The following is a 24,276-nucleotide window of genomic DNA, read 5'->3' as shown; positions in this document are numbered from 1 at the left end:
GAAGTCAGTGGGTCTGCAAAAAGTATGAAACACTGACAGCATCAATGACAGCATCAATATTCTGCGGATTGCAAAACAAAAGCTAAAGCTTGACCAGACTCTTATATCTGGGCTTTCTGGAGCCATCTTAGAAGGATATTAGGAGGGGTGACACACATTAAAATTCCAGCCATAATCCTTGTTAATGCCTTCAACCAAAGTCTGGCACTTATGGGGCAGCGTAACAGTGTGGGGATACCAGCTATTGATGAAGTGCCCCCACATCTCTGCACCAAACGCCTCGCATAGCTGTTCACTGTTGTACCTTTTATATAATGTTATTAAGGCATTGTGTGGGATTTGTGACCATTTTGAGAACGTCTCGGTGCTCCAGAAATCCAGGGAATTCATTTTGCCGCTTTCCTGAAGGAGCTTAGTAAAGTGCTTTGTCTATTTGTAGACCTAATAGTCGACCTTTATAATGTACTTATCCTGTTACATAAACTGTTCTCTCTCCGCAGTGCGCCGGCTCCATGGATGAGTCACTCATGTGGCCTGTAGTATGGGTAGTCCTGTCTGTTATGTCCTCACTATTAATTATCTACTGATCTGCAGCTTTGATTATGGGACGTTGATCAATGAATAATGTCTGCAATTTACCCTAATGATCTTCATGTATCGTATCTCATCCAATGACGTGCAGATGTGTTCTTCGTTACCTTTGCCGTTGCTCCAGGATATTCGGAGATGAGCAGAGCGAGATGATATTAGATGGTTGGCTGAAATCGGTGGGTTTGACCGACATACAGTACAGACCAAAAGTTTGGACACACCTTCTCTTTCAAAGAGTTTTCTTTATTTTCATGACTATGAAAATTGTAGATTCACACTGAAGGCATCAAAACTATGAATTAACACATGTGAAATTATATACATAACAAACAAGTGTGAAACAACTGAAAATATGTCATATTCTAGGTTCTTCAAAGTAGCCACCTTTTGCTTTGATTACTGCTTTGCACACTCTTGGCATTCTCTTGATGAGCTTCAAGAGGTAGTCCCCTGAAATGCTTTTCACTTCACAGGTGTGCCCTGTCAGGTTTAATAAGTGGGATTTCTTGCCTTATAAATGGGGTTGGGACCATCAGTGGCGTTGAGGAGAAGTCAGGTGGATACACAGCTGATAGTCCTACTGAATAGACTGTTAGAATTTGTATTATGGCAAGAAAAAAGCAGCTAAGTAAAGAAAAACGAGTGGCCATCATTACTTTAAGAAATGAAGGTCAGTCAGTCAGCCGAAAAATTGGGAAAACTTTGAAAGTAAGGGCTATTTGACCATGAAGGAGAGTGATGGGGTGCTGCGCCAGATGACCTGGCCTCCACAGTCACCGGACCTGAACCCAATCGAGATGGTTTGGGGTGAACTGGACCGCAGAGTGAAGGCAAAAGGGCCACCAAGTGCTAAGCATCTCTGGGAACTCCTTCAAGACTGTTGGAAGACCATTTCAGGAGACTACCTCTTGAAGCTCATCAAGAGAATGCCAAGAGTGTGCAAAGCAGTAATCAAAGCAAAAGGTGGCTACTTTGAAGAATCTAGAATATGACATATTTTCAGTTGTTTCACACTTGTTTGTTATGTATATAATTCCACATGTGTTAATTCATAGTTTTTTTGATGCCTTCATAGTCATGAAAATAAAGAAAACTCATTGAATGAGAAGGTGTGTCCAAACTTTTGGTCTGTACTGTAAATGTTTCTGGCCAGCTTACCTTTTGTTTTTTGTTTTCACAAAGCTGGTCATCTCATACCTCTCTCCTCAAGCTATCTTGAATCTGGGGTAAAGATAAGGAAGAACACATCTGGATGGGTTAATGGAATTGTCAAATTGGGTTCCCTTCATACTTGAATCTATGTAATGTCTTGCTGAATTCTTTCTCATCTGTTCTTATCACAATTCAAATTATTTTCTCATTTATCTTCTCCAATTGTGCCCCACCTCATTCTACCTTCACTTACTTTTAGAGGACTGCCCTATGACCCAATACACTTTGTACTCCGGCTCCTGTCATATCCCATTCATGCTTCATTGAAGGCCTTGTGCAGCTGACCATTACACCTCCTCCTGCCATTTCTTGAAAGCCTCCAGGCAGGACACGAAGCCTACACTAGACTGACAAGTCTCCATTCTGTTTTCCTAATGGCCTGTGCCTCTCTTACACATGACCTGAGTGTATCTGACATCTTAGCTTAAAAATATGGTATTTTTTGAAAACCATGGCGACTGCCTTATTGAATATCTTGGATTTAAAAGGATTTTCTAAGATTTTTTATACTGATGGACCGCAACGTTGCGGAACAGATCCCGATCCATTTTGCGGACGTGTGAATGGACCCTTAATGTCATTTACATTCTGATCGGTGGGGGTCTGACACCCGGGACTCCCGCCGATCAGCTGTTTGAGAAGGTATCGGCGCTCCTGTGAGCTCCGCCTCCTTCTTGCAGCAAACCAAGCACAGCTCTGTACATTATATAGCGGCTGTGCTTGGTATCGCACTCAGCCCTATTCACTTCTATGGGGCTGAGCTGCGCCTAGGCCACGTGACCGATGAATATGTTGTGACTGGCCTAGGAAAAGTGGAAAGAAGGCTGCAGTGCTACTGCGAGCGCCACTGCCTTCTCCAACAGCTGATCGGAGGGGATCCCAGGTGTCGGACCACCACAGATCACATACTAATGATCTATCCTGAGGATAGGTAATTAGTATTAAAATTTCGTAAAACCCCTTTAATCTTTTTACATTAAAGAGGACCTTTCACCGATTATTACACTATGAACTAACTATATATGACATGTAGAGCGGCGCCCGGGGATCTCACTGCACTTACTATTATCCCCGGGCGACGCTCCGTTCTCCCGTTATAGGCTCCGGTATCTCCGTTCACTAAAACTAAGTTATGGTAGGCGGAGTCTGCCCTTGTTCTTCTGTAGCGCTGGCCAATCGCATTGCAGAGCTCACAGCCTGGGAGAAAATAACCTCCCAGGCTGTGAGCTCTGCGCTGCGATTGGCCAGCGCTAGAGCAGAACAAGGGCAGACTCCGCCTACCATAACTTAGGGACTGGTATCTCCTCCTACTATAACTTAGTGAGCAGAGATACTGGAGGGCATAGCAGGAGAACGGAGCGGCGCCCAGGGATAATAGTAAGTGCAGTGAGATCCCCTGGCGCCGCTCTCCATGTCTGTATAGTTAGTTCATAGGGTAATAATCGGTGAAAGGTCCTCTTTAATACCCAGATTCCTTTTAGGGCAGAAGAAACCAATTTAGGGCTAACTGCACACTGGGTTTGCTATGGAAAGGGTAGTTGCCTGTTTTCTGGGCACAAAGAACAATCATGATGTCCGTGATCTGGTTCCTCAGCTGGCCTCATAAAGAATCTTAACCACTTCATTAACAGGCGAGTTTCCATTTTTGCGTTTTAGTTACTCACTACTTTCCTGGCGCCATAACTTTTATATTTTTCTGTGCAAGTACAAGGGCTTGTTTTTTGTGGGACAAGTTTTACATTCTAACAGCATCATTTATGATTGCTTACGATGTAGTGGGAAACTGGAAATAAATTCAAATGGCGTATAGCTGTATGAGGGTTCATTTTTTGCCAGGATATCTGTTGTTTTTAATGTACCTTTTTGGAGCGTGTATGACTTTTTGAAGCGATAAAAAACGCAGCTGAATGAGCCAATTTTTTTTGTCCTGTTACACCATTATCCATACGGGATAAATATGTTCATATTTGGTTTAGTTCAGGCATTTTGGGATACGGCGGTACCTATGAGCATTATTTTTTTTATTTATTTAATGTGGGGAATGGGGGGTGCTTTCAATTTTTAGTATTTTTTTTTTTTTCACTTTATTACAGTGGCCTTATGCTACTTTAACATGCAATCATCACTTCTCCTATAGACTGCAGTGAATTACCATTACAGTCTATGGGATATTTGCTATGCTGCTATGGAGCTCTATCACAGGCAGGACTCTATAGGAACTATCGCTGTGGAGTCAGACCCTTCAGTGGGACCAAGGCTACTCTTGTGAACGAACAGCTCCATCACCTTTAAGTAAATCCCAGAATTTCAGGTATTATTTCTTACCGTAAATGGGCACTCTCCTCCACAGGGTATGTCACGAATACCTGATAGGTGCAGGCCTCACTTCACATCAGGAGAACAAGGCATTAGTGACTGACCCTATTTGTCCATGCATGCACTGGGTGACAACAGCGCACACACATCATCATGTGTGATATGTTGTTGTCGCAGAGACCTTCCAGGTAGGTCTCTGTGCGTTGTAGATGACCTGTGCTTATCTTCTAAAGCCTTCGTGTGAACGTCCCTGGAAGACTGTGATGAGTCCATAGATTGCGTTTTTATGGTTTTTACTTGACACTTGTGACATGCCCCCTGTTCCAGAAAAACAGAACCAGAAACTCAGATTTTTATGGTCCTCTTTACCTTTTACACCACAATTGGTGACATTCTGCTATTTCTAAACATGCTCTGGCAAATTAACATTACTTAGGCCAGAAAACTGCTGTAAATGACAACAGAAAGAAGTGGAGAGCTGGCGTAGACATTGGTTTGTGGCATACTCATCTTTAGGTTTGTGCCAGTGCTTGGTCTTGTACGAGTCGAGTACTGTATGTGCTGTTTAGTTTTTGTTTTTTTTGTCCTTTTAAAGCACCCTGACAACAAGTTTAGTGTGCAGCCTTCTTCAGGCCCCAGAAGCCCGCACCTTCCCCCTATGGCAGCACAAAAGCTTTTCACACCAAAATTCCACATGACATCGTCAATCCCCCAGCAGGACACTCACGGCTTTGTAAGACCTGACCCGCCTGTCTCCTGGGCGCTGCCCCCTGTAAGCACCCTATTTATAAATGCTCTGCTTTACCTTTCACCAGATCTATACAGAATTGCTTCATGGAGAACTTGTTGTGAGTGCAAGCCTTTCCATGCCGCCTTTTGTCACCAAACATTATGTCGTAAACCTCAGATGCTGATTTAATGATTACAACTTATTCATTAATGACGATGATGCATACGTCACTACAGTAACGTTGTATGTGGTTTTGAAGTGATTACTTTTGATTGATTTTTGTAATTTTGTAGTAATATAGCTTAAAGGGGTTGTGTACTCATTTCCAGACCTATCAGACAGACGAGATCCACGTTGGTGGTCACTTACCAGATTGTCGGGTCCCGGCTCGTTCGCTCCCTGGTCTCCGCTGCTTGTCTCGAGTCCATCCATGTAAACTTACAGTTTGACTCTCCTGCCACCAGTTACTGGCGGCAGCGGTAATCTGCTTCTTTTGCATCACGTGACCACTTCATTTGACGCAAGGGAAGCAGCGGCCAGTGGTTGCCTATAGCGGCGTCAAACAGGAAGTTTACATGGAAGGACCCGAGACAAACAGCAGAGACCAGGAAGCGAACGAGCCAGGGATCAGCATGATCACCAGCATGGCTACTGCCAGTCTGAGAGGTCAGAAAATTAGTGCACAACCCCTTTAATGCAATTGTAGCTTTAACAAAGTTTTGTGTTTTTTTTGTTTTTTAGGTCTTATGATTTCTCCTAAATCTGCTGGGTTGGAGATTTCATTCAGCAAGAGTGATAAGTCTTCGTATGAAGTCTATACTAAAGTTCTTCACTCATTTCTATCACGTAAGTCAATGTGTTATTTATTACATGGGTGAGCAGGCTTAGCTATGGTGAACCGCTGTCTGTATAAGGCCGCATACACACAACCGTTCCGTTTTTTGCGGATCCCCAAAATACGGAGGCCGCCCGTGTGCCTTCTGCAATTTGCGGAACGGAACAGGCGGCCCATTGTAGAAATGCCTATTCTTGTCTGCAAAACGGACAAGAATAGGACATGTTATAATTTGCGGGGCTACGTAACAAAGCAACGGATGAAGACAGCACACGGAGTGCTGTCCGCATCATTTGCGGCCCCATTGAAGTGAATGGGTCCGCACCCGGGCCGCAAAAACTGCGGCTCGGACGCGGACCAGAAGAACGGTCGTGTGTATGAGGCCTAAGGGAATTGATTTATCCACAATTCGACATATCAGGTTAGGCAGGGTGTTGGCTCTCCTTAAAGAGGACCTTTCACCAGAGGAAAGCCTCTAAACTAACTATACAGAGGTGTAGAGCGGCGCCCAGGGATCCCGCTGCACTTACTGTTATCCCCGGGCATAGCCTGGCTATGAGCTGAGCGCTGCCATTGGCCAGCGCTACAGCATAGGAGAAGAAGACGCAGGCAGGATCAAGTGGGTGGAGCCTAACTACTTACATACCGGAGGCTATACCGGGCGAACGGAGCGGCGCCCGGGGATAATAGTAAGTGCAGTGGGATCCCTGGGCGCCGCTCTACACTTCTGTATAGTTAGTTTAGAGGCTTTCCTCTGGTGAAAGGTCCTCTTTAAAGAGACCAGCTGTGTATGGAGACTTAGTGGCAATGCTCCATGGGAAACTTTGTGGCAATGCTCCATTATGCAAAGAGGTATCTACTGGGGAAAGAGAACCTTCTGGCTTGTTCCACCTTTTAGAAGTGTCTCCCAGTGGGGAAAAGGAGAGCTAGTACGCTGCTACCTAATCTTCTTCCAAGGCATTGGACTCAGCCAGCCTGAATCCTACTCCATACTGACGAGGAGCAAGCACCCCGAAAAAGCTGCCTATGGATGGATATTTGGCTTGGCTATATTTCCGTGTCATGGCCCATGGCTTGTTAAAAAGTTGTACTTTGACTCATAGGGAGCCACTTCCAAAAGGTGGCACTAGTGAGATGGTTCTCTTTCCCTGGGCGATGGCTCGGGAACACATTAGCCTAATAAAAGTGCAGCTGTAGAGGATTGGATTTCCTTGCAGCTTCTCTCCACTGTTGCCCAAAATTGCTCTGACTCTTTAGGCCCCTTTCACACGAGCGAGTTTTCCCCGCGGGTGCAATGCGTGACGTGAACGTATAGCACCCGCACTGAATCCTGACCCAGTCGTTTCAATGGGTCTGTGTACATGAGCCTTTTGTTTTCACGCATCACTTCTGCGTTGCGTGAAAAACGCAGCATGTTCTATATTCTGCGTTTTTCACTCAGCCCTGGCCCCATAGAAGTGAATGGGAACAGTGCTGCAGTTACCAGCTCTGTCCCTTGCACAATCGGCGGAGCTCTGTAGTTCCTGCGCCAACTTCTGGCACCAGAGCTACAAGGTAACAGCTGATCAGCAGGGGTGAAGGGTGTTCTACCCCATACAATCTGATATTGATGGCCATCAATATCAAAATCCTGGAAACCCCTTTAATATATACACATTGAGGAACATTTATCAAGACTGGCGTAGACTTCGGCTATAACTTTCACCACTTTCTGGCGAAAAGTATATTAAATGTGGCGGGTAGCTCAAAGCCCCACCCCCTTTCTCTGCATTTTTCCGAATTTATATGGGGTGCTCCATAATTGGCGACTTTTGCACTCCATGATAATGGAGTAAAGTGTTTAATAAATGTCGCTCATTGAATCGCATTGTAGAGTAAAAAGTCCAGTTGTCTAGCAACTGATAATCTGGATCTCCAGTTGGTCCGACATACAGTCAGGTCCATAAATATTGGGACATCGACACAATTCTAACATTTTTGGCTCTATACACCACCACAATGGATTTGAAATGAAACGAACAAGATGTGCTTTAACTGCAGACTGTCAGCTTTAATTTGAGGGTATTTACATCCAAATCAGGTGAACGGTGTAGGAATTACAACAGTTTGCATATGTGCCTCCCACTTGTTAAGGGACCAAAAATAATGGGACAGAATAATAATCATAAAATCAAACTTTCACTTTTTATACTTGGTTGCAAATCCTTTGCAGTCAATTACAGCCTGAAGTCTGGAACGCATAAACATCACCAGACGCTGGGTTTCATCTCTGGTGATGCTCTGCCAGGCCTCTACTGCAACTGTCTTCAGTTCCTGCTTGTTCTTGGGGCATTTTCCCTTCAGTTTTGTCTTCAGCAAGTGAAATGCATGCTCAATCAGATTCAGGTCAGGTGATTGACTTGGCCATTGCATAACATTGCACTTCTTTCCCTTAAAAAACTCTTTGGTTGCTTTTGCAGTATGCTTTGGGTCATTGTCCATCTGCACTGTGAAGCGCCGTCCAATGAGTTCTGAAGCATTTGGCTGAATATGAGCAGATAATATTGCCCGAAAAACTTCAGAATTCATCCTGCTGCTTTTGTCAGCAGTCACATCATCAATAAATACAAGAGAACCAGTCCCACTGGCAGCCATACATGCCCACGCCATGACACTACCACCACCATGCTTCACTGATGAGGTGGTATGCTTATATTCTTCTCTTCCCATCACTCTGGTACAAGTTGATCTTGGTCTCATCTGTCCATAGAATGTTATTCCAGAACTGTGAAGGCTTTTTTAGAGGTCGTTTGGCAAACTCTAATCTGGCCATCCTGTTTTTGAGGCTCACCAATGGTTTACATCTTGTGGTGAACCATCTGTATTCACTCTGGTGAAGTATTCTCTTGATTGTTGACTTTGACACACATACACCTACCTCCTGGAGAGTGTTCTTGATCTGGCCAACTGTTGTCAAGGGTGTTTTCTTCACCAGGGAAAGCATTCTTTGGTCATCCACTGATAGGAATCTCTGACTGATAGGAATCTCTGAGTCCCACTTGGTACCCCTGGCACCAATCTTCTAGTATCGGCTTGGTTTGAGTCCTTTCTGACGTCAGGAGAGCGCTTCACTCAGTAAGTAACGAAAGACACAACAGTGATGTACTGAATGAACACTCTGAGGTTTATTTTTAATGCACACAGGTTATATAGAGGGGGCTTTACCCCCTTTATTAGCATCATCGTATGTTATGTATTTAACCTATCATATTAACACGTTTCATTCTACGCTCAGAGAAATAGAAACAAAAACGGAACTTCCATATTAGGAATATTGTCCGGGAGTAGTGCCAAAGAGATAAGATTCAGGGTTACAGAGAATAGAAACCTTACAGTATATTAGTTTCACAGCAATCAGAGTTAGTACCTAACATAGAAACAAAACTTCAGCAAAAAGCAGAATTCATTTTGACATAATAAAGAACATGGATTCCTTTCAAATCCCCTCTTAAGAACCTTTAGTGGATCACACTACATGGTTCTTTCCTTCCTTGTCCTTTTTCTCTCTATACGATATTAGGTAATTCTTATACCCATCTGAGCTTCGATCCTCCTGGGGTACAGTAGTCTGATATAATGACATATTAGAGAGCCCTTTTTCTAGCATTCGTCTCACACAGGGAATAACACATAATGCTACTACACCTATTACTACAATTACTATTAGTATGACAATCCCTAGTTGCATGAGACCTTGTTTCCAATTTGTGAACCACCCAAAGTATTGATCCCATGGATCATTTATACCTGAGTTCTTTTCCAGTTCTACTGACAGATCTTCAAGCTTCTTTATAGCTATTGTAACCTTACCAGTGGGGCCAGTATTATTTGGTATGTATGTGCAACAGGAGGTTGGATCAATCAATACTCGGCACACTCCGCCCTTCTCTGCAAGAATCATATCTAACACCATTTGATTCTAGAATGTCATGATTGAGTCCGCTTGTAGTTCTTCTGCTACCCCTAGAAATGCATCTCTAGTATAGTTTACAAACCTTTGCTGATTGTAGTATATGTAATTTATCCAATCCACATTTTTATTCACAGTAATGATAGGAAATATTGATTCAAATCCGGCGGCTACTTGATCTCTAGCTTTGAACTCATCTGGGACCCCTCTTGGAACACCTATTGCATCTATATACACATGGGGGTCAAAAACTTGAAAGGGGGCTGCTTCTTTTGTTTCTCTTTAGCACCCCTTTGTCTATAATATCCGATTCAGTAAAATGTGCATGTTCATTATAGCTTTGGCAAGCGCACATTCACCTTTCCAGGCACCTTCCAATCTGGATCTTATCTTTCCATCTGCATAGATCCAGTACACATCTCCTATGGAGTACACTTGGTTCTGAGTGAGGGATATGTTCAGATTGCTGTATTTGTGACAATAACCTTTGGTGAAATTCTGTACATTCCTCCCATGTGTACTCCCCTTGTAACATGTGTAGTTACCTGGATATACCTGGATGCCTGCCCCTGGGCGAGGATTTTTTAACAAAAGAGGGTATTTTGATTTCCATTCTGTACATGCACTGTGGTTATAAGACATATTAACAAAAAGAGTCAAAAAACATTCTTCCACACTTTCTGGTAACACTAGGGGTATGGTACCTAGGTGTGGTTTGGCAGCACCGCATATGTAACAGTTACTTTTATTCACAGAGGCTGCACTGTACTTCATCCACTCCAGCCACAAATTAGCATCAGAAAAACCCGTCTCCATGGCCAAAGTATCCTCATATGTGGGATTAGATATGGCCCTTAGGTTTTTTAAATAAACTATATGTGGGGCTAGTGGGTTTTTTGGGGACACCTGTGATGGGTTGGTATTCCTTAGACTTATACATATCTCTAAGTTTGAACATTTGTGTTACCTGAGAAGTCTCAGCTCCCCACATTTTATGGAAGTACCATCCCAATACATAATCTCCTTCATCATATTTACCAGGGTTGTCTATTGTCAATACAATCTTCATTTCCGCTGACCTTTTTTTTTTTTTTTAATAATTCAATGAGGAGGTGTCCACATAACACGTCCCTCTCTCAAGGAGTGTCATTCTAGTCAAAAGGGACTTAGAATTTTTATCCCTCCTTTTGAGGGCGCTTTCTGGTTTATATCCCCATTCTGTCCCTGTATTCCATCCCACTGATCCCCAGTATCCACAACCTTTTCCCCAGTATGAGTCTGTTACACATATATAGGCCTGTCCTTCTACATAGTCGTTGGAACAATAGTTATAATATGAACATGTTTTCAAGATATCACAAACGCAAAAGGTGTAGGTGGCTACATGAGTGTTAGATGAATTATACCAAAAAGTGATGACGCCGCCCTTGCTAGTTGCGGCTACTTCTCCCTTACTACTAATTGGTAAAATCAACAAGATTATTGAAGCAATCTTAGTCAGTACATTCAACCATTTCCCAGAAAGGGGTGAGGAGCTCATCATGTTGGAGGTCAGGGCTGTCTGCCCCCGTTAGTACCTCTGGGCCTCGTTGGAGGTCAGGGCTGTCTGCCCCCGTTCCTGCCTCCTCTCTTGTTCTCACAAGCTTCACTCGGGTGGCGTGGATCCAAGTTGGAGACTGTTCAGTCAGCACGGCTGTTCTGGTTACTGCAACCACGGTAGTGGGTTGGCCATATGCGAAGTCACCTTGGGATTTTCCTTTCTTCAGTGTTTTGATCACTACCTCATCCCCCACCCTGTATGGGTGGGTGGGTTCCTGTGGAAGAGAGGGAGACTTACAAGCAACTTTTTCCTCAGTTTTATTAAGAACCTGTATCAATTTGGTGACATTTTCTTCCCTTATTAAATCAAGATCACCTTCCTGCACTATCATTGGGCGTCTTGCCCAGGGGGTGGGGAAAGGCCTTCCCATGAGTATCTGTAAGGATTCTCAATACTGTTATATCCTACCCCCTCTTTGCAGACTAATCCTGTCTTAGGATTTTTCTGCAATACTGGATAACACCAGTCTTGCTGTTCCTGTTCAGTGGAATATCTTTGAAGATCAGTAAGCATTTGTGACATCTCAGGGGTTGGAGGTGCCAAACATGGCATCTCCCAATGGTTACATGGACCTGTGGGGTTGCATTTGGCCACTCGTTTCGCCACCTTATCTGCCAGCGCATTGCCCTGTGAGACATGATCCTTACCATCTGCTGCCGTGAATCCTCTCCTCAAATCATACCATGGTCCCACACTACCCCATGTGCGTACCTACTATCAGTATAAATGGTGACAGATCTATCCGTATGTAGAATACATGCTCTAGTGAGTGCAATGAGCTCAGCTGCCTGCTGTGTTGAGTGCGGATGTCCTTGAGTAGGCCTACAACATCATGAGTGGTGTGCAAAATGGTGTAACGTCACATTGTGAAAGGAGTTGCCAACTCTACCATCATAGCACAGGCTGCAAGAGAACACAGACATGCCGGCATCCCTTGAACAGGGGTGGGCATTACCTTTGAGAAAAAATACACAAGGACGCAACTTGCCTCCGTGTTCTTGTGTCAGTACACCCGCCATGGTTTTACAATTTTGTCGTGCAAACATGTGGAAGTTTGTAGTCAGGGAGGTCCAATCCTGGACTTGACATTAATGAACATTTCAGATAATCAAATGCATTGTACATTTCTGAAGACCATCTTATTAAATCAGGTTTGTCCTGCAGTGTTGCCTGTCTCAAGATATTATCATGGTAGGAACAGTCTGGGATCCATTGTCTGCAGTAGTTTATCATTCCAAGGAAGGATAGCATTTCCTTCTTGGAGTGCGGGGTGACCAATCCCGCTACAGACTGAACTCTCCCTGGACTGATCCTCCTTTCCCCCTTTTTCAGGACAAACCCCAAGTATTCGACTTGCTGTTTACACCATTGCATTTTCCCTAATGACACTTTGTGTCCACATTCAAACAACCATTGTAACAGTGATATACCATCCTCAATGTTGGCCTCCACTGACATACTGCACAACAGTAAATCATCCACGTATTGCAACAACACGGAACCTTGGGGGGGGGTGCCATGGTTTAACGTGGCTTGGAGGACTATGCTGTACACTACAGGTGAATCAGCATATCCCTAGGGCATTTCTGCCCCAGGTCAGTTGACATCTGTCAAAGGAAAAAGCAAAAATTAGTCTGGTCTTCTTGTCAACTGGGATAGAAAAGAATGCATTTTTCAGATCTATCACACTGAACCAAACAGCGTCTGCTGGAATGGCAGATAGTAATTGAGTGATGTCAGGTACAACAGGGGCTATAGGCACAATGATGTTGTTGATGGCCCTTAAATCCTGTACAAAGCGGGCAGTACCATCTGCCTTTGTCACTGGATTCACGGGCGTGCTGTAGGGTGAAATCACCTCTTCCAGGATTCCCTTTTGTAGGAATTCTTTTATCATTGGCCTAAGTCCATCGAGTTTCTCTTTTGGCAGTAGGTATTGTTTCTGGAACACTGAAATGACACCTGGTTTTTCAGTAGCTTTGTAAGGTGTGCAATCTATGAATCCTGTGTCATATTCATTTGAAGACCATAATGCAGGGTTAATGTTGTTAAGTTCTGGGTGGTTCTGTATGTTTGCAAGAATCAGTGGCACTGGTGTAGAGACTGGAATGAGATCTGAGTGTACTCTTATGCCCTGATTTTTGGCTGACACTTGTAAGTCAAGCTTAATGAACAAATCTTTACTTAACACACTTGAGGTTGCACTGCTATCTACCATGAATCCTACTCTCAGTCATCTAAGTCCACCCCTTTTAGTCGGACGCTGTGGTCCACCTTCTGTCCGTGAGAACAGAGCTCTGATGTGAAGCACAACACTTAACATGTAACACATAACTTCAAACATTGAAACAAACAGATCTGACAATACAGACATGAACACACAAAGGGCCCATTAAAACTTTTCATTGACTTCAATAATAAAAAAAAAAATTTTACAGCTTGATCAATGCTGTTGGCACCAATAAAAACCAAAAACTTCCAAGAAAAATAAAATAAAATTCTCAATGCGCATATTATATGAAAACAAATATCGTACTCCATACACATTCATATACATTTCATGTACTCATCTTCACAAAAAGCTCATAACCACGCCCTTACACATTAAAACTGAATTGCACACACAGCTCCCCTAAAGCATCCATTAGGGCTCTTTCACACTTTCAACTCCACTACAACTCAGAGCCACACCCATTCACATTCCACTGAATCATTTGTCTTCCATCCTAATCACACAATTGTCTTTGTTTCATCCCAAAACTTGCAGCACAGACAAACACAGCTTTCCACACCACACCCAGAATTGCTGATGGTCTGTCGCTGTAAGACAATATACATGTTATAATCATAAAGTCATTTTGTTAAACCCAAATCATTTTATATGTCAGGTGTTCTTAGTTAATGTTGTACATATATAATAATTCTTGTTAAAAGCTGGATTCTCACATTACACTGCTGGGGAAAGAAAATTATTGAACAATTTTTGTCTTCTATAATAATATTACACATATAACATTACTTACTCTGCAGGATTCTCTACTCCTTTGTATCATGTAATCCATATCCTAGGACGGGTCATGGTCAAAATGTGGCCATGCTTCTTTGTCTCCCAGACAAAGACCCTTTATCATGTCCATGTGGTACGGGCTATTATCGCCGTCCCTGGGAAAAGGGGCTAGCAGCTTGCATGAACTCAGTCCATCCAGCTAAGTTATCCACCCATGGGTTAAATAGGAAGTAATTTGTGGGACTACACCGTGCAACATAAACTTTGCATGTTTCTCCCGTCTCAGGTTTGGGATGATTTGTTTTAGACCCTTGTGACCCCATTCCGTCTGATATTTTAATGATGCTACTTTCCTAGGATTGGCTGTACTGAAGCGTTAAGGATTCGACAAATTAATGCTGTCAACTAGGCAAAGGACTCAGGTCTGATCAGAAAATATCAGAGTGTCTCATCAAACATATAATTTGTTGCTTTGGTCTGCCGCTTGTGTTCACCTATCTGCGGGTTAATGGATTGCTCCCAGCCGGGGGTGGGGCGTATTGCAGACCTCCGCAACACAGTAAAACAACAATGCAATGTCCTTAAAACTCTATGCAAATAGTGAACTTCAGTCCGTACACTTACCACCCGGACATCAGTATCCTTATCTCAACTCTAATAATCTTATACTTTAAAACAACGTTAAAAGAGTCAAACCAAGCTCCATCCTTGTCTCCCTGAGACAATATTATGTAGTGCGCACTATATTTTCTCTGAGTGATCCTCACGGCGGACTCCCGGAGTCCCCGGGTCACTCCCCCAGACTCCCGGAGTCTGTACCCTGTATCCCTGATACAGTAATTATACTAGAAGTTGTAGGTTCTACTTACTAGATCGAGACGTGGTTCTCGGATCGGCTAGAGGACAATAACAGATGCCTTCCTTACCGAACACGAGGAAAACCTTCCCGATCCCGGACGAGCCCCCAACTGATAGGAATCTCTGACTGATAGGAATCTCTGAGTCCCACTTGGTACCCCTGGCACCAATCTTCTAGTATCGGCTTGGTTTGAGTCCTTTCTGACGTCAGGAGAGCGCTTCACTCAGTAAGTAACGAAAGACACAACAGTGATGTACTGAATGAACACTCTGAGGTTTATTTTTAATGCACACAGGTTATATAGAGGGGGCTTTACCCCCTTTATTAGCATATCATCGTATGTTATGTATTTAACCTATCATATTAACACGTTTCATTCTACGCTCAGAGAAATAGAAACAAAAACGGAACTTCCATATTAGGAATATTGTCCGGGAGTAGTGCCAAAGAGATAAGATTCAGGGTTACAGAGAATAGAAACCTTACAGTATATTAGTTTCACAGCAATCAGAGTTAGTACCTAACATAGAAACAAAACTTCAGCAAAAAGCAGAATTCATTTTGACATAATAAAGAACATGGATTCCTTTCATCCACCACAGTTGTTTTCTGTGTTCTTCCGGGTCTTTTGGTGTTGCTGAGCTCACCGGTGTGTTCCTTCTTTTTAAGAATGTTCCAAACAGTTGTTTTAGCCACGCCTAATGTTTTTGCTATCTCTCTGATGGGTTTGTTTTGTTTTTTCAGCCTAATGATGGCTTGCTTCACTGATAGTGACAGCTCTTTTGATCTCATCTTGAGAGTTGGCAGCAACAGATTCCAGATGCAAATAGCACACTTGAAATTAACTCTGGACCTTTTATCTGCTCATTGTAATTGGGATAATGAGGGAATAACACACACCTGGCCATGGAACAGCTGAGAAGCCAATTGTCCCATTACTTTTGGGACCTTAACAAGTGGGAGGCACATACTGTATGCAAACTGTTGTAATTCCTACACCGTTCACCTGATTTGGATGTAAATACCCTCAAATTAAAGCTGACAGTCTGCAGGTAAAGCACCTCTTGTTCGTTTCATTTCAAATCCATTGTGTTGGTGTATAGAGCCAAAAATTTTACAATTGTGTCGACGTCCCAATATTTATGGACCTGACTGTATGACAAAAAGTAAGAGCTCAGCACCATTTTACCATTTATACAAGATTCCTTGTTATTTTGCTATCAGAATTCTGCTTTATAAAACCCAGCGGTCCTCGTCCCTTGATGTTGGAGCAGTTGAAATCTTTCTGTGCTCTGTACAGCTCGGTCATTGGGCAGTGAAATGGTTACATGTGCCTTTCTTGGACATGCTGTGATCAGGAGGTCACTTGTTCAGCTCTCAGCAGGGCCAAAGTGACCTTCTGTCCTGCTAGAAGTGAGGCAGAAAAATATCTGCAAAGACTGCGATTTCCAACATTTTAACAAGATATTTCTTCACTGTTGGTCTAGGTCTTAAATCCTTTTGGGGGTCAGATTAAAGCCTAGCTTTCCGTTGTTTACATGTGTGATGAATTTAAGAAGCATGTTCCAGGTTGGTTGCACTAGGGTTACCTGGAACAGTTGCTTGTAAAGATGTTGTCCTTGTGTCTTCCAGCATACAATGACTCCACACAAGCTTCAAATGTGCTCTGCACGCAAGGCCATTACTACGAGCAAGAAGGAGTCAATGAAAAGAAGTCTTGCCGGTTCAACAGGTCCTCACTGGGACCTTGTGCCGGACTTGAGGGGAATGAGTATTTCGGGTACAATGATGGGAGTCCATGTGTATTAGTCAAGATGAACAGGGTATGTGTATTTTATTATCTGTGTAAGAGACAGTAGTAGCATATGATGGCAAAGGACAAATCCAGAGTATTTCCACACATCTTCCATTTATTTCCTGGGGGATTGATACATTCCAGTCTTAGAGGAAGTTCTTTAAGTCGACCTTACACAATAGATAAATGTTGGCAGGAACAGCCGACCATTCGATGTGCATAGGGGATCTTCTGACTCTCCCCTGATGGCAAGTGTTTGGGGGAAATAAGGATCCGGCAGTTGGATTTTCACTTTCCGGTTCTTTTGTTCTTAGGGAGATATGCCTCCCACCAGGAGTGTCTGGCAACAGCTTTCCTACTATTCACAATGCATGCGTGCTTGGCAAAATGTGTGCAGGGGAGGGGGGGTGTAGCGACGATCGAGAAAGATTGCGGTCTGCCAAATGAGCATTCAGCCAACATTTACCCTATGGCCAGCTAATAGTTCTCCCGTATTAGAGTAAGGGTGCATTCACACGTCAGTATTTTTACCTTTCCAGATAAACGTTCCTGTTTTTTGCGGATCCGAAAATCTGGATGACATGAGGATGCTTTTAGCATGTCATCCGCATTTTTGACGGATCCATTGACTAGAATGGGATGACGGAACGCAAAATCGGACAAATAGTAGGACAGGGTATATTTTTTTTCCAGGATCCGAATAACGGAACCCACGGAACGGAACGGAATCACGGAATCGGAGAGCACCATGAGTGCTGTCCGATTATTTGCGGATTCCATTGAAAATGAATGGATCCGCATAACGTTCCGTTTTTAATCGGAACGGATGCGGAACACCAAAACGGACGTGTGAATGGACCCTTATGTAACTTCTATAATTGTAGCACCACATACTGGTGGCATAGTCTTATTATCCCAAGAAATCATATGCCCCTCTTTTTACAGATGTGCTTATTAGCCAATATACAATCATTTCAAATGCTTCTTAAAGAGGGTGGACAACCACCGTTCCATTTTTGGGCCCTTTGGTGTCAGTGCTACTACTTTCGGCTTGAACAGTCATGAGGAGCACTGCAGTCAATGAGTTTCCATTGTAGACCCTGAGCCAACATTGAGTAATGCTGTGAACAGACCCAATCAGGAGACGTCCCACCTGTTAGTCTAGCATTACCTAAGAGGGCATCTAAGGTTTTCTATAGCAGTAAGAGTTTATCTAGCAAAAGGTTGGCTACAGCAGTAAGATGGCATCTAACAAGTTTATCTACAGCAGTAAGATGGCATCTAACAAGGTTATCTACAGCAGTAAGATGGCATCTAACAAGGTTATCTGCCACAGTGAGAGGGCATCTAACAAGGTTATCTACAGCAGGAAGAGTGTATATAGCAAAAGGTTGGCTACAGCAGTAAGATGGCATCTAACAAGGTTATCTACAGCATTAAGATGGTATCTAACAAGGTTATCTACAGCAGTAAGAATGTATCTAGCAAAAGGTTGGCTACAGCAGTAAGAGGGCACCTAAACCAGGTTATCGACAGCAGTGAGGGCATCTAGCAAAAAGTTGTCTATATCATGCAGGTCTATTAGAGATTTAGCTAGTGGGAGGTTGTCGCTTTTTAGTTTAATATCTATATTTAATAAGAAAATGCTATGTTTGCCTCAGATATATTATAGTAACACACATCGTTACTTATTTATATTTCACTTTTTATTTTAGATTATTGGACTAAAACCTGATGGAAATCCTCATATTAACTGTACTTCTAAGGTAAGTGGTGCTTATTGACCAAATTACCAGTATATCAGAGGCAAGGAGTGTGCCCCATAATAAGGATCTTATAAATTCCTAAGTGAATACCTCCGAGGTGTGACACACATGATATTTGCTAACAAGAAGAAAAGGGAACGGTTGGCTATTAGTACATGGATGCTAGTCTCAGAAAATCTACAAAAATCTTTATCCGACATTCCCAGGTTTACACATAGATTTGTTTCCAGAAAAGTCCATGACAGTTGAATTCATCTGAATGAGGTTGTTTCGGCAACATTGCCGTGGGGTTTTTACAATCCCCATATAGATGGATGAAAGCAGTTTCTGCAACAAATTTGCAGCTTTCTGCTTTTTACTGGCAACCACGGTTAAACATTTTAAAAGTGCCTTCAGATATTCAAATAAGACGCAAAGGGTAACTCCATGATGAATTTACAGCAAAATCCACATTTTGGAAATTGTCTAAACCTTGTTGAACCTGGATTTAATTACAAAGAGCTTGTGTCCGGTGGACAAGGATTACAAGGATGGCCCGTTAATTTCATTGTCCTATATCTGATACTTCTTACCTGCATGCTTCCACTGGCAGTAGGACCACCTGAGATTATATCATAATCATGTAAGAAGGAATTGTCCTAGCCAAGCCATTGTACTTTCGGCAACCCACCAATCAGCTGTTTGAAGGGTCTACAGCACTTCTGCAAGCATTGCAGACTCGTAATTTCTTGGGTCCTTCTACCTGTGCGGTGTCTGCATAGTAGCAGCAGTGCAGATTATTGCAGCGTTACCCCCTTGAAGCTGATATTTTTGCCCTATCCTGACCATAAAGCCCCTTCACGTGCAAGTTACCGCTATCACTTTTTAGGGTCTTTGGGTGTAGTCCTAGAACATGGATTACCACAAGAAATATATGGCTGAACGCGTTGTTTGTTCTGTGTGATCACTTATGATTGTGGCTCCATTTTCTTCTGCTTACTTAGAGTATGTGGAGCTTTTCCCACTGCTGGGGTATGCAGGACACAGCGGGGCCTGTTCCTGTGTAAGCGGCTGTAAGCCAGCACCCTTTACCCCCTGTCATACAGTCACACCCATGCTCCTTCCCTCACGTGTTTTGTTTTTCTTCAGGCAGCTGTAAGTTGCTCCATCCACAGCTGAATACACAAAGTCACAGTCCTCATCAGAAGCTGTGGAACAAATGTTCATAAAGCTTTGTAGGATTCGTGCCTTGTGGTTATCTGCTCACGAAACAAACTGTGTTCCCGCTGCCTGGGGGGGACACAGAGAATACACTTCTCAGATAAAGACCCTGATGCTGGCCCCATGTGGGAGGCACTTCTGTAGTAGTGAATACATGATATTATTTAATATATTTATAGTACCTAGAAGTCTGCAGTGATACCCAGGTGTAGGCCCAGACCATGGTTAGGAAGAATGCCAGTTCTCCTTTTTTTTGGACATGATACCAGGGCACAAAAATTTTGGTCGAAAAGTATTCCCTGCTGCAGCTCTGTGTCCTGCTTGTGCACATGATTACCCCTTAGGCCCAGTGCACCCGACCATATTTTCGGTCCACATCCGATCCACGCTTTTTCTGAATCAGATGCAGGCCCATTCATTTGGACAGGGCCCAAAATGCAAAATTCTGTGGCCCCGCAAAAAAGGTAGAATATGTCCTCTTTTTGTCCATTTTGTGGACGAGAATAGAAGATTTGTACAGGATGTGTACAAAATGGCGACATGCCTGCAGCCGGTTTCCGCGTTTTGAGGAATTACTGTATGCAGACCACAAAATGCATACACTCATGTGCAAGGGGCCTTAACAAAAAAAAAAAAAGATGGGGGTCTTTTAGGAATTTATTTATGCCACTTTTGTGCCACATATCAGTTGCAGATTTTGTTGAGTGCCATCTCGCGTCAAAACATTGCGACTTTTTCCCTCACTACACTTTTCCAACAGGGCGAGAAACGGGGCCGGGGAAGCGGGCAGGATCGTCTCTTTCAACATTTTCCACGCCAGTTTTTGGAACTGGTGTAGATTTAAGGCCCCTTGCTGACGAGCATTTGTCACGCTGCTAGTCCGCAGCGCAGCTCCCGGCCTGACCTCCCAGCACTGACGTGGTCACATAGCATTATATTGATTTATGATGCTATGTTATCCTTCCAGTTCTGCATAGCATCATAAATCAATATAATACTATGTGACCCCGTCAGTGCTGGGAGGTCAGGCCGGGAGCTGTGCTGCAGACAAACGCTCGTCTGCAAGGGGCCCAAGTCTGTTGCACGGCCTGCTCGAGGAAACGCCAAAGTTATGTAGAGGCCTGCTCCTCCACATAACTTTGGTGCTTCCTCCAGCAGCACAGTGGGACTTAAGACCTTAGTGGAAAATTCCGGTCTTAATAATTGACCACCAAAATTTGGATTGAGGTCGGTTGATGTTTTCTTACATGGTCAAGGTAATTGACTGTCGACACCTCCCAGTTATGCCATAAACCTGCATGCTCTGTTGATATCATACATGTTTATTTCAGTGAGCAGAGGAGAATAAATTGCTCATCTCCTATGAGAACTAGGGATCGGGCATGTTGGAATTCAACTTCAGGATAGCTGGTAGGCCTCCATAGATGAGTTTGGGTCTTTGGGTCTTTGTTTCTTCCAAACCCAGTCCATTGCATCTTTTAAGAGTCCACTCTGGCCGAGACAGGAAATTTTTATTTTTTTTGTATTGTACCCAGTTGACCTCTTTTGTGGTAGGGTGTATAGGAAAGCAGCAAGAAATCTGAGCATAGAGGATAGTTATGCAAAAAAAAATAAAAAATGATTAGATCCATAACTGATTAGATCGGTGGTACAGTGTGACAATGCCTCCATTGATGGACCAGGTCTGACATCCGATTTCTTTTGTGCAGGCGGAGAACATAAGCCTGCAGTATTTCCCTGAGTTTGGGAAGATCGACTTGATGTACTATCCATACTATGGCAAGAAAACTCACGTAAGTGACTGTTGTTTTTATATGAGTATATGTCGTGTTTAAGTTTTGACTTGTAAAGTCACAGAAGATCTCTGGTTCATGTAACGTTTGCTTTGGCTTGAGATTCCATGTACATAGGACTGGTTGTATTCACATGAAGCTTAGCGGCTCCTGAGGGCTGACAGCTCATTAAAATGATGATATCACTGCTCTGCAGTTATTACAACCTGTAGCTTGAGTAATGTAGCTCTAGATCGTTCCTGTTACTCTGGTGGCCTCAAGATCCAGAAATGCTTCTTTGGCATTTCGTGATATCACTGTAAGTCCTGTTTTATAGCACCATCCACCCAGAGTTCCTGGTAAATGTAAGAACCTTGACATCTCCACATAGGTTGAGCTCTGTTAAACAAAGTCTTCAGGACCAACATGAAGTGCTTAGAAAGCTCCACACATCCAACTTTTTCACCATTTGTCATTGACTCCACAAGGAGCAAATTTTTTTTAGCGCTTTTGACTATATTTTTCTGTAGGAACCATCCTCCAAACAAACATGAAAAATGTAGGTTTGACTGGACTTTGCACCTCTTATTCATTTAAAAATTAATCATCCTTTGGCAGCTGGAGATGGAAATTACATGTAGTTCCTAACCAGTATTTTTTGGGTGCTTTTACCTCTTCCCCGGTTTTTGTAAATTCAGCTTTTTGTGTGCCTATAATGTGGGAGCCCTCATTTTGCAGTACTTTGCAGCCGACCTAACATCCCATAGTGCCATGGACAGCACTCTGACCATTGTGATATTAACTCTCCCTCTTCCACCACTCCTCGCTGTGCTGTTGTTGAGACTTTTAGGCCTTTTTTCAGGATCTCTATTACACAGATGCCAAATATGATGTCCATAGCTTACAGTGGCCTTATACAGTACCTCCATGTACCATGCAGAAACACATACCATAATACAGAGGTATTTTCCCATACTGTGCTTATGGAGGCTTTTAAAATTAGCCCTCAAAGTGCCTACAGGTGTGTAATAGTGACCTGTGTAGTATGCATGAAATCTTTCTAGCTATCCCTAATTAGCTATTTTCCCTTGTCATGTCCCAAGGCTTGATAAAAAGTTGGACTTTGACTCATAGGGAGAAACTTCCAAATAGTGGCGCTAGTGAGACTATTCTCCTTCCCTGGGAGATACCTCTTTGCATATTATTTTCCCATGGAGCATTGCCTATAAGTCTTCATACATATCTGGTCTCTCTAAGGGGAGCCAGTACCCTGCCTTAAAGGATATCCTTGTTTGCTGTTCTTTTGTAATTAATCAAGTTCTCTTTGGGATATAAAAAAAAGTCAATTCTCTCTGCAGGTGAACTACGTGCAGCCCCTGGTCGCTGTGAAAGTCACACCTTCTTCAAATTCCACTGGTACGTCAGAAATAGTGCTCGAGTGCAAGCTTTATGGATCCCCAAACTTGAAGAATAACGACGACCGAGACAAGTTCCTTGGTCGTGTGAATTTTAAATTAGAGATTAAAGATTAAGATAGGCAGATGAACAATGTCCAGTTGAAGACATAGTTTTATTTTTATTTTCTTTTTTTCTTTTTCTTTTTTAATATTATTATTATTATAATTTTTTTTAATCAGCCATACCTGCTTTTGTAGGACCTGAAACCATCTGGGAAGATATTGTAAATGGCACATGATTCAGGGTAGCATAACAATGTGCTTCCAACATGATGCTTTAACCTCTTCTGAGCTTAGAGAGGCGACTTAGAATTTTACAAGCCCCTCGGGCCGCGAAGAGGTTAAATTCGTCCGTGCACGCGTTTCTCTGCCCCAGTGCTGGGGGCCAGTTTACAGACCATAAAAAGAACAAATAAATTATCATTTCATATTAGGGGACCTGTAAATAGCTGATTCCGAACATAATACTGGTGGTGTTCGTCCTATTTTTGATGTGATTTTATTCCCTCCCCGAAGCCCCTCTGTGAGTGTTTCAAGCTTAATGTGTTGTGCTATGTAAATATTTAATTGAGTTAACACTGGTTTAACGGTCATATCTCAAAAGCCTACACAGTTTTAGGGAACAAAAATGACAAATAAGTGAATGGTACCTGACCAACATGTACAAACGAATAAAGATGAAATAGTGAATAAAAAGGAAAGATTTTATAACCTCTGCAAGAATTGTGTGTCTTGTGCAGATGCCTTAAGTCCTGTATGAAAAAAGCAAAATAAAGTGGATTTTAAAAGTGAAGATGTGGTTTGGAGTGGATTTGTATCAACAGCACGAAAACTTGGGATTCTTTAACACAGGCCTAGTCGGCTGTCGGAGCGCAGTCTGAATCCAGGCCGCGGATACCAGCTGTTTGGACCAGAGGGCAGTAGGTATATCTATAAAATCACATTAACTGAAGAACAAGCAGAACACTTACATGCTGCCCTCGTTTTCGTCTGTTAAATTGCAGATATGCTAATTCCTGGGGCATCCAAGATGGCTGCACCTGATGCATATTGTGACTGAGACACTTCCTGCTTGTCCAGCTCTGTTCATCGATTGGCTGGCATTGCTCACGTGAGCAGCGTTGGCCAATCCAAGGGCAGCAGGAAGTGTCTTGAGCTACCAAATGCACAGTATGCACCAGGTAGTC

At 43.0% G+C, this 24,276-nt stretch overlaps 1 protein-coding gene across 1 annotated transcript in view; it reads left to right on the top strand.

Annotated features, from left to right (window-relative positions):
- Positions 1-23,882, top strand: part of ATP1B3 (ATPase Na+/K+ transporting subunit beta 3) — a 63,307-nt gene extending 39,425 nt beyond the window's left edge. The window contains exons 3-7 of the mRNA XM_040427775.1: positions 5,591-5,695; positions 16,732-16,922; positions 18,610-18,660; positions 21,570-21,653; positions 22,991-23,882. Of these exons, the coding sequence (XP_040283709.1) occupies positions 5,591-5,695; positions 16,732-16,922; positions 18,610-18,660; positions 21,570-21,653; positions 22,991-23,164 (605 nt within the window). The 3' untranslated portion in view covers positions 23,165-23,882. The remainder of the gene's footprint in view (positions 1-5,590; positions 5,696-16,731; positions 16,923-18,609; positions 18,661-21,569; positions 21,654-22,990) is intronic.
- The last annotated feature ends 394 nt before the right edge of the window (positions 23,883-24,276 follow it).

This window comes from Bufo bufo, chromosome 4 (genome assembly GCF_905171765.1).
Source record: "Bufo bufo chromosome 4, aBufBuf1.1, whole genome shotgun sequence".
Taxonomy (NCBI): Eukaryota; Metazoa; Chordata; class Amphibia; order Anura; family Bufonidae; genus Bufo; species Bufo bufo.
This window is presented reverse-complemented; position numbering and strand designations above follow the sequence as displayed.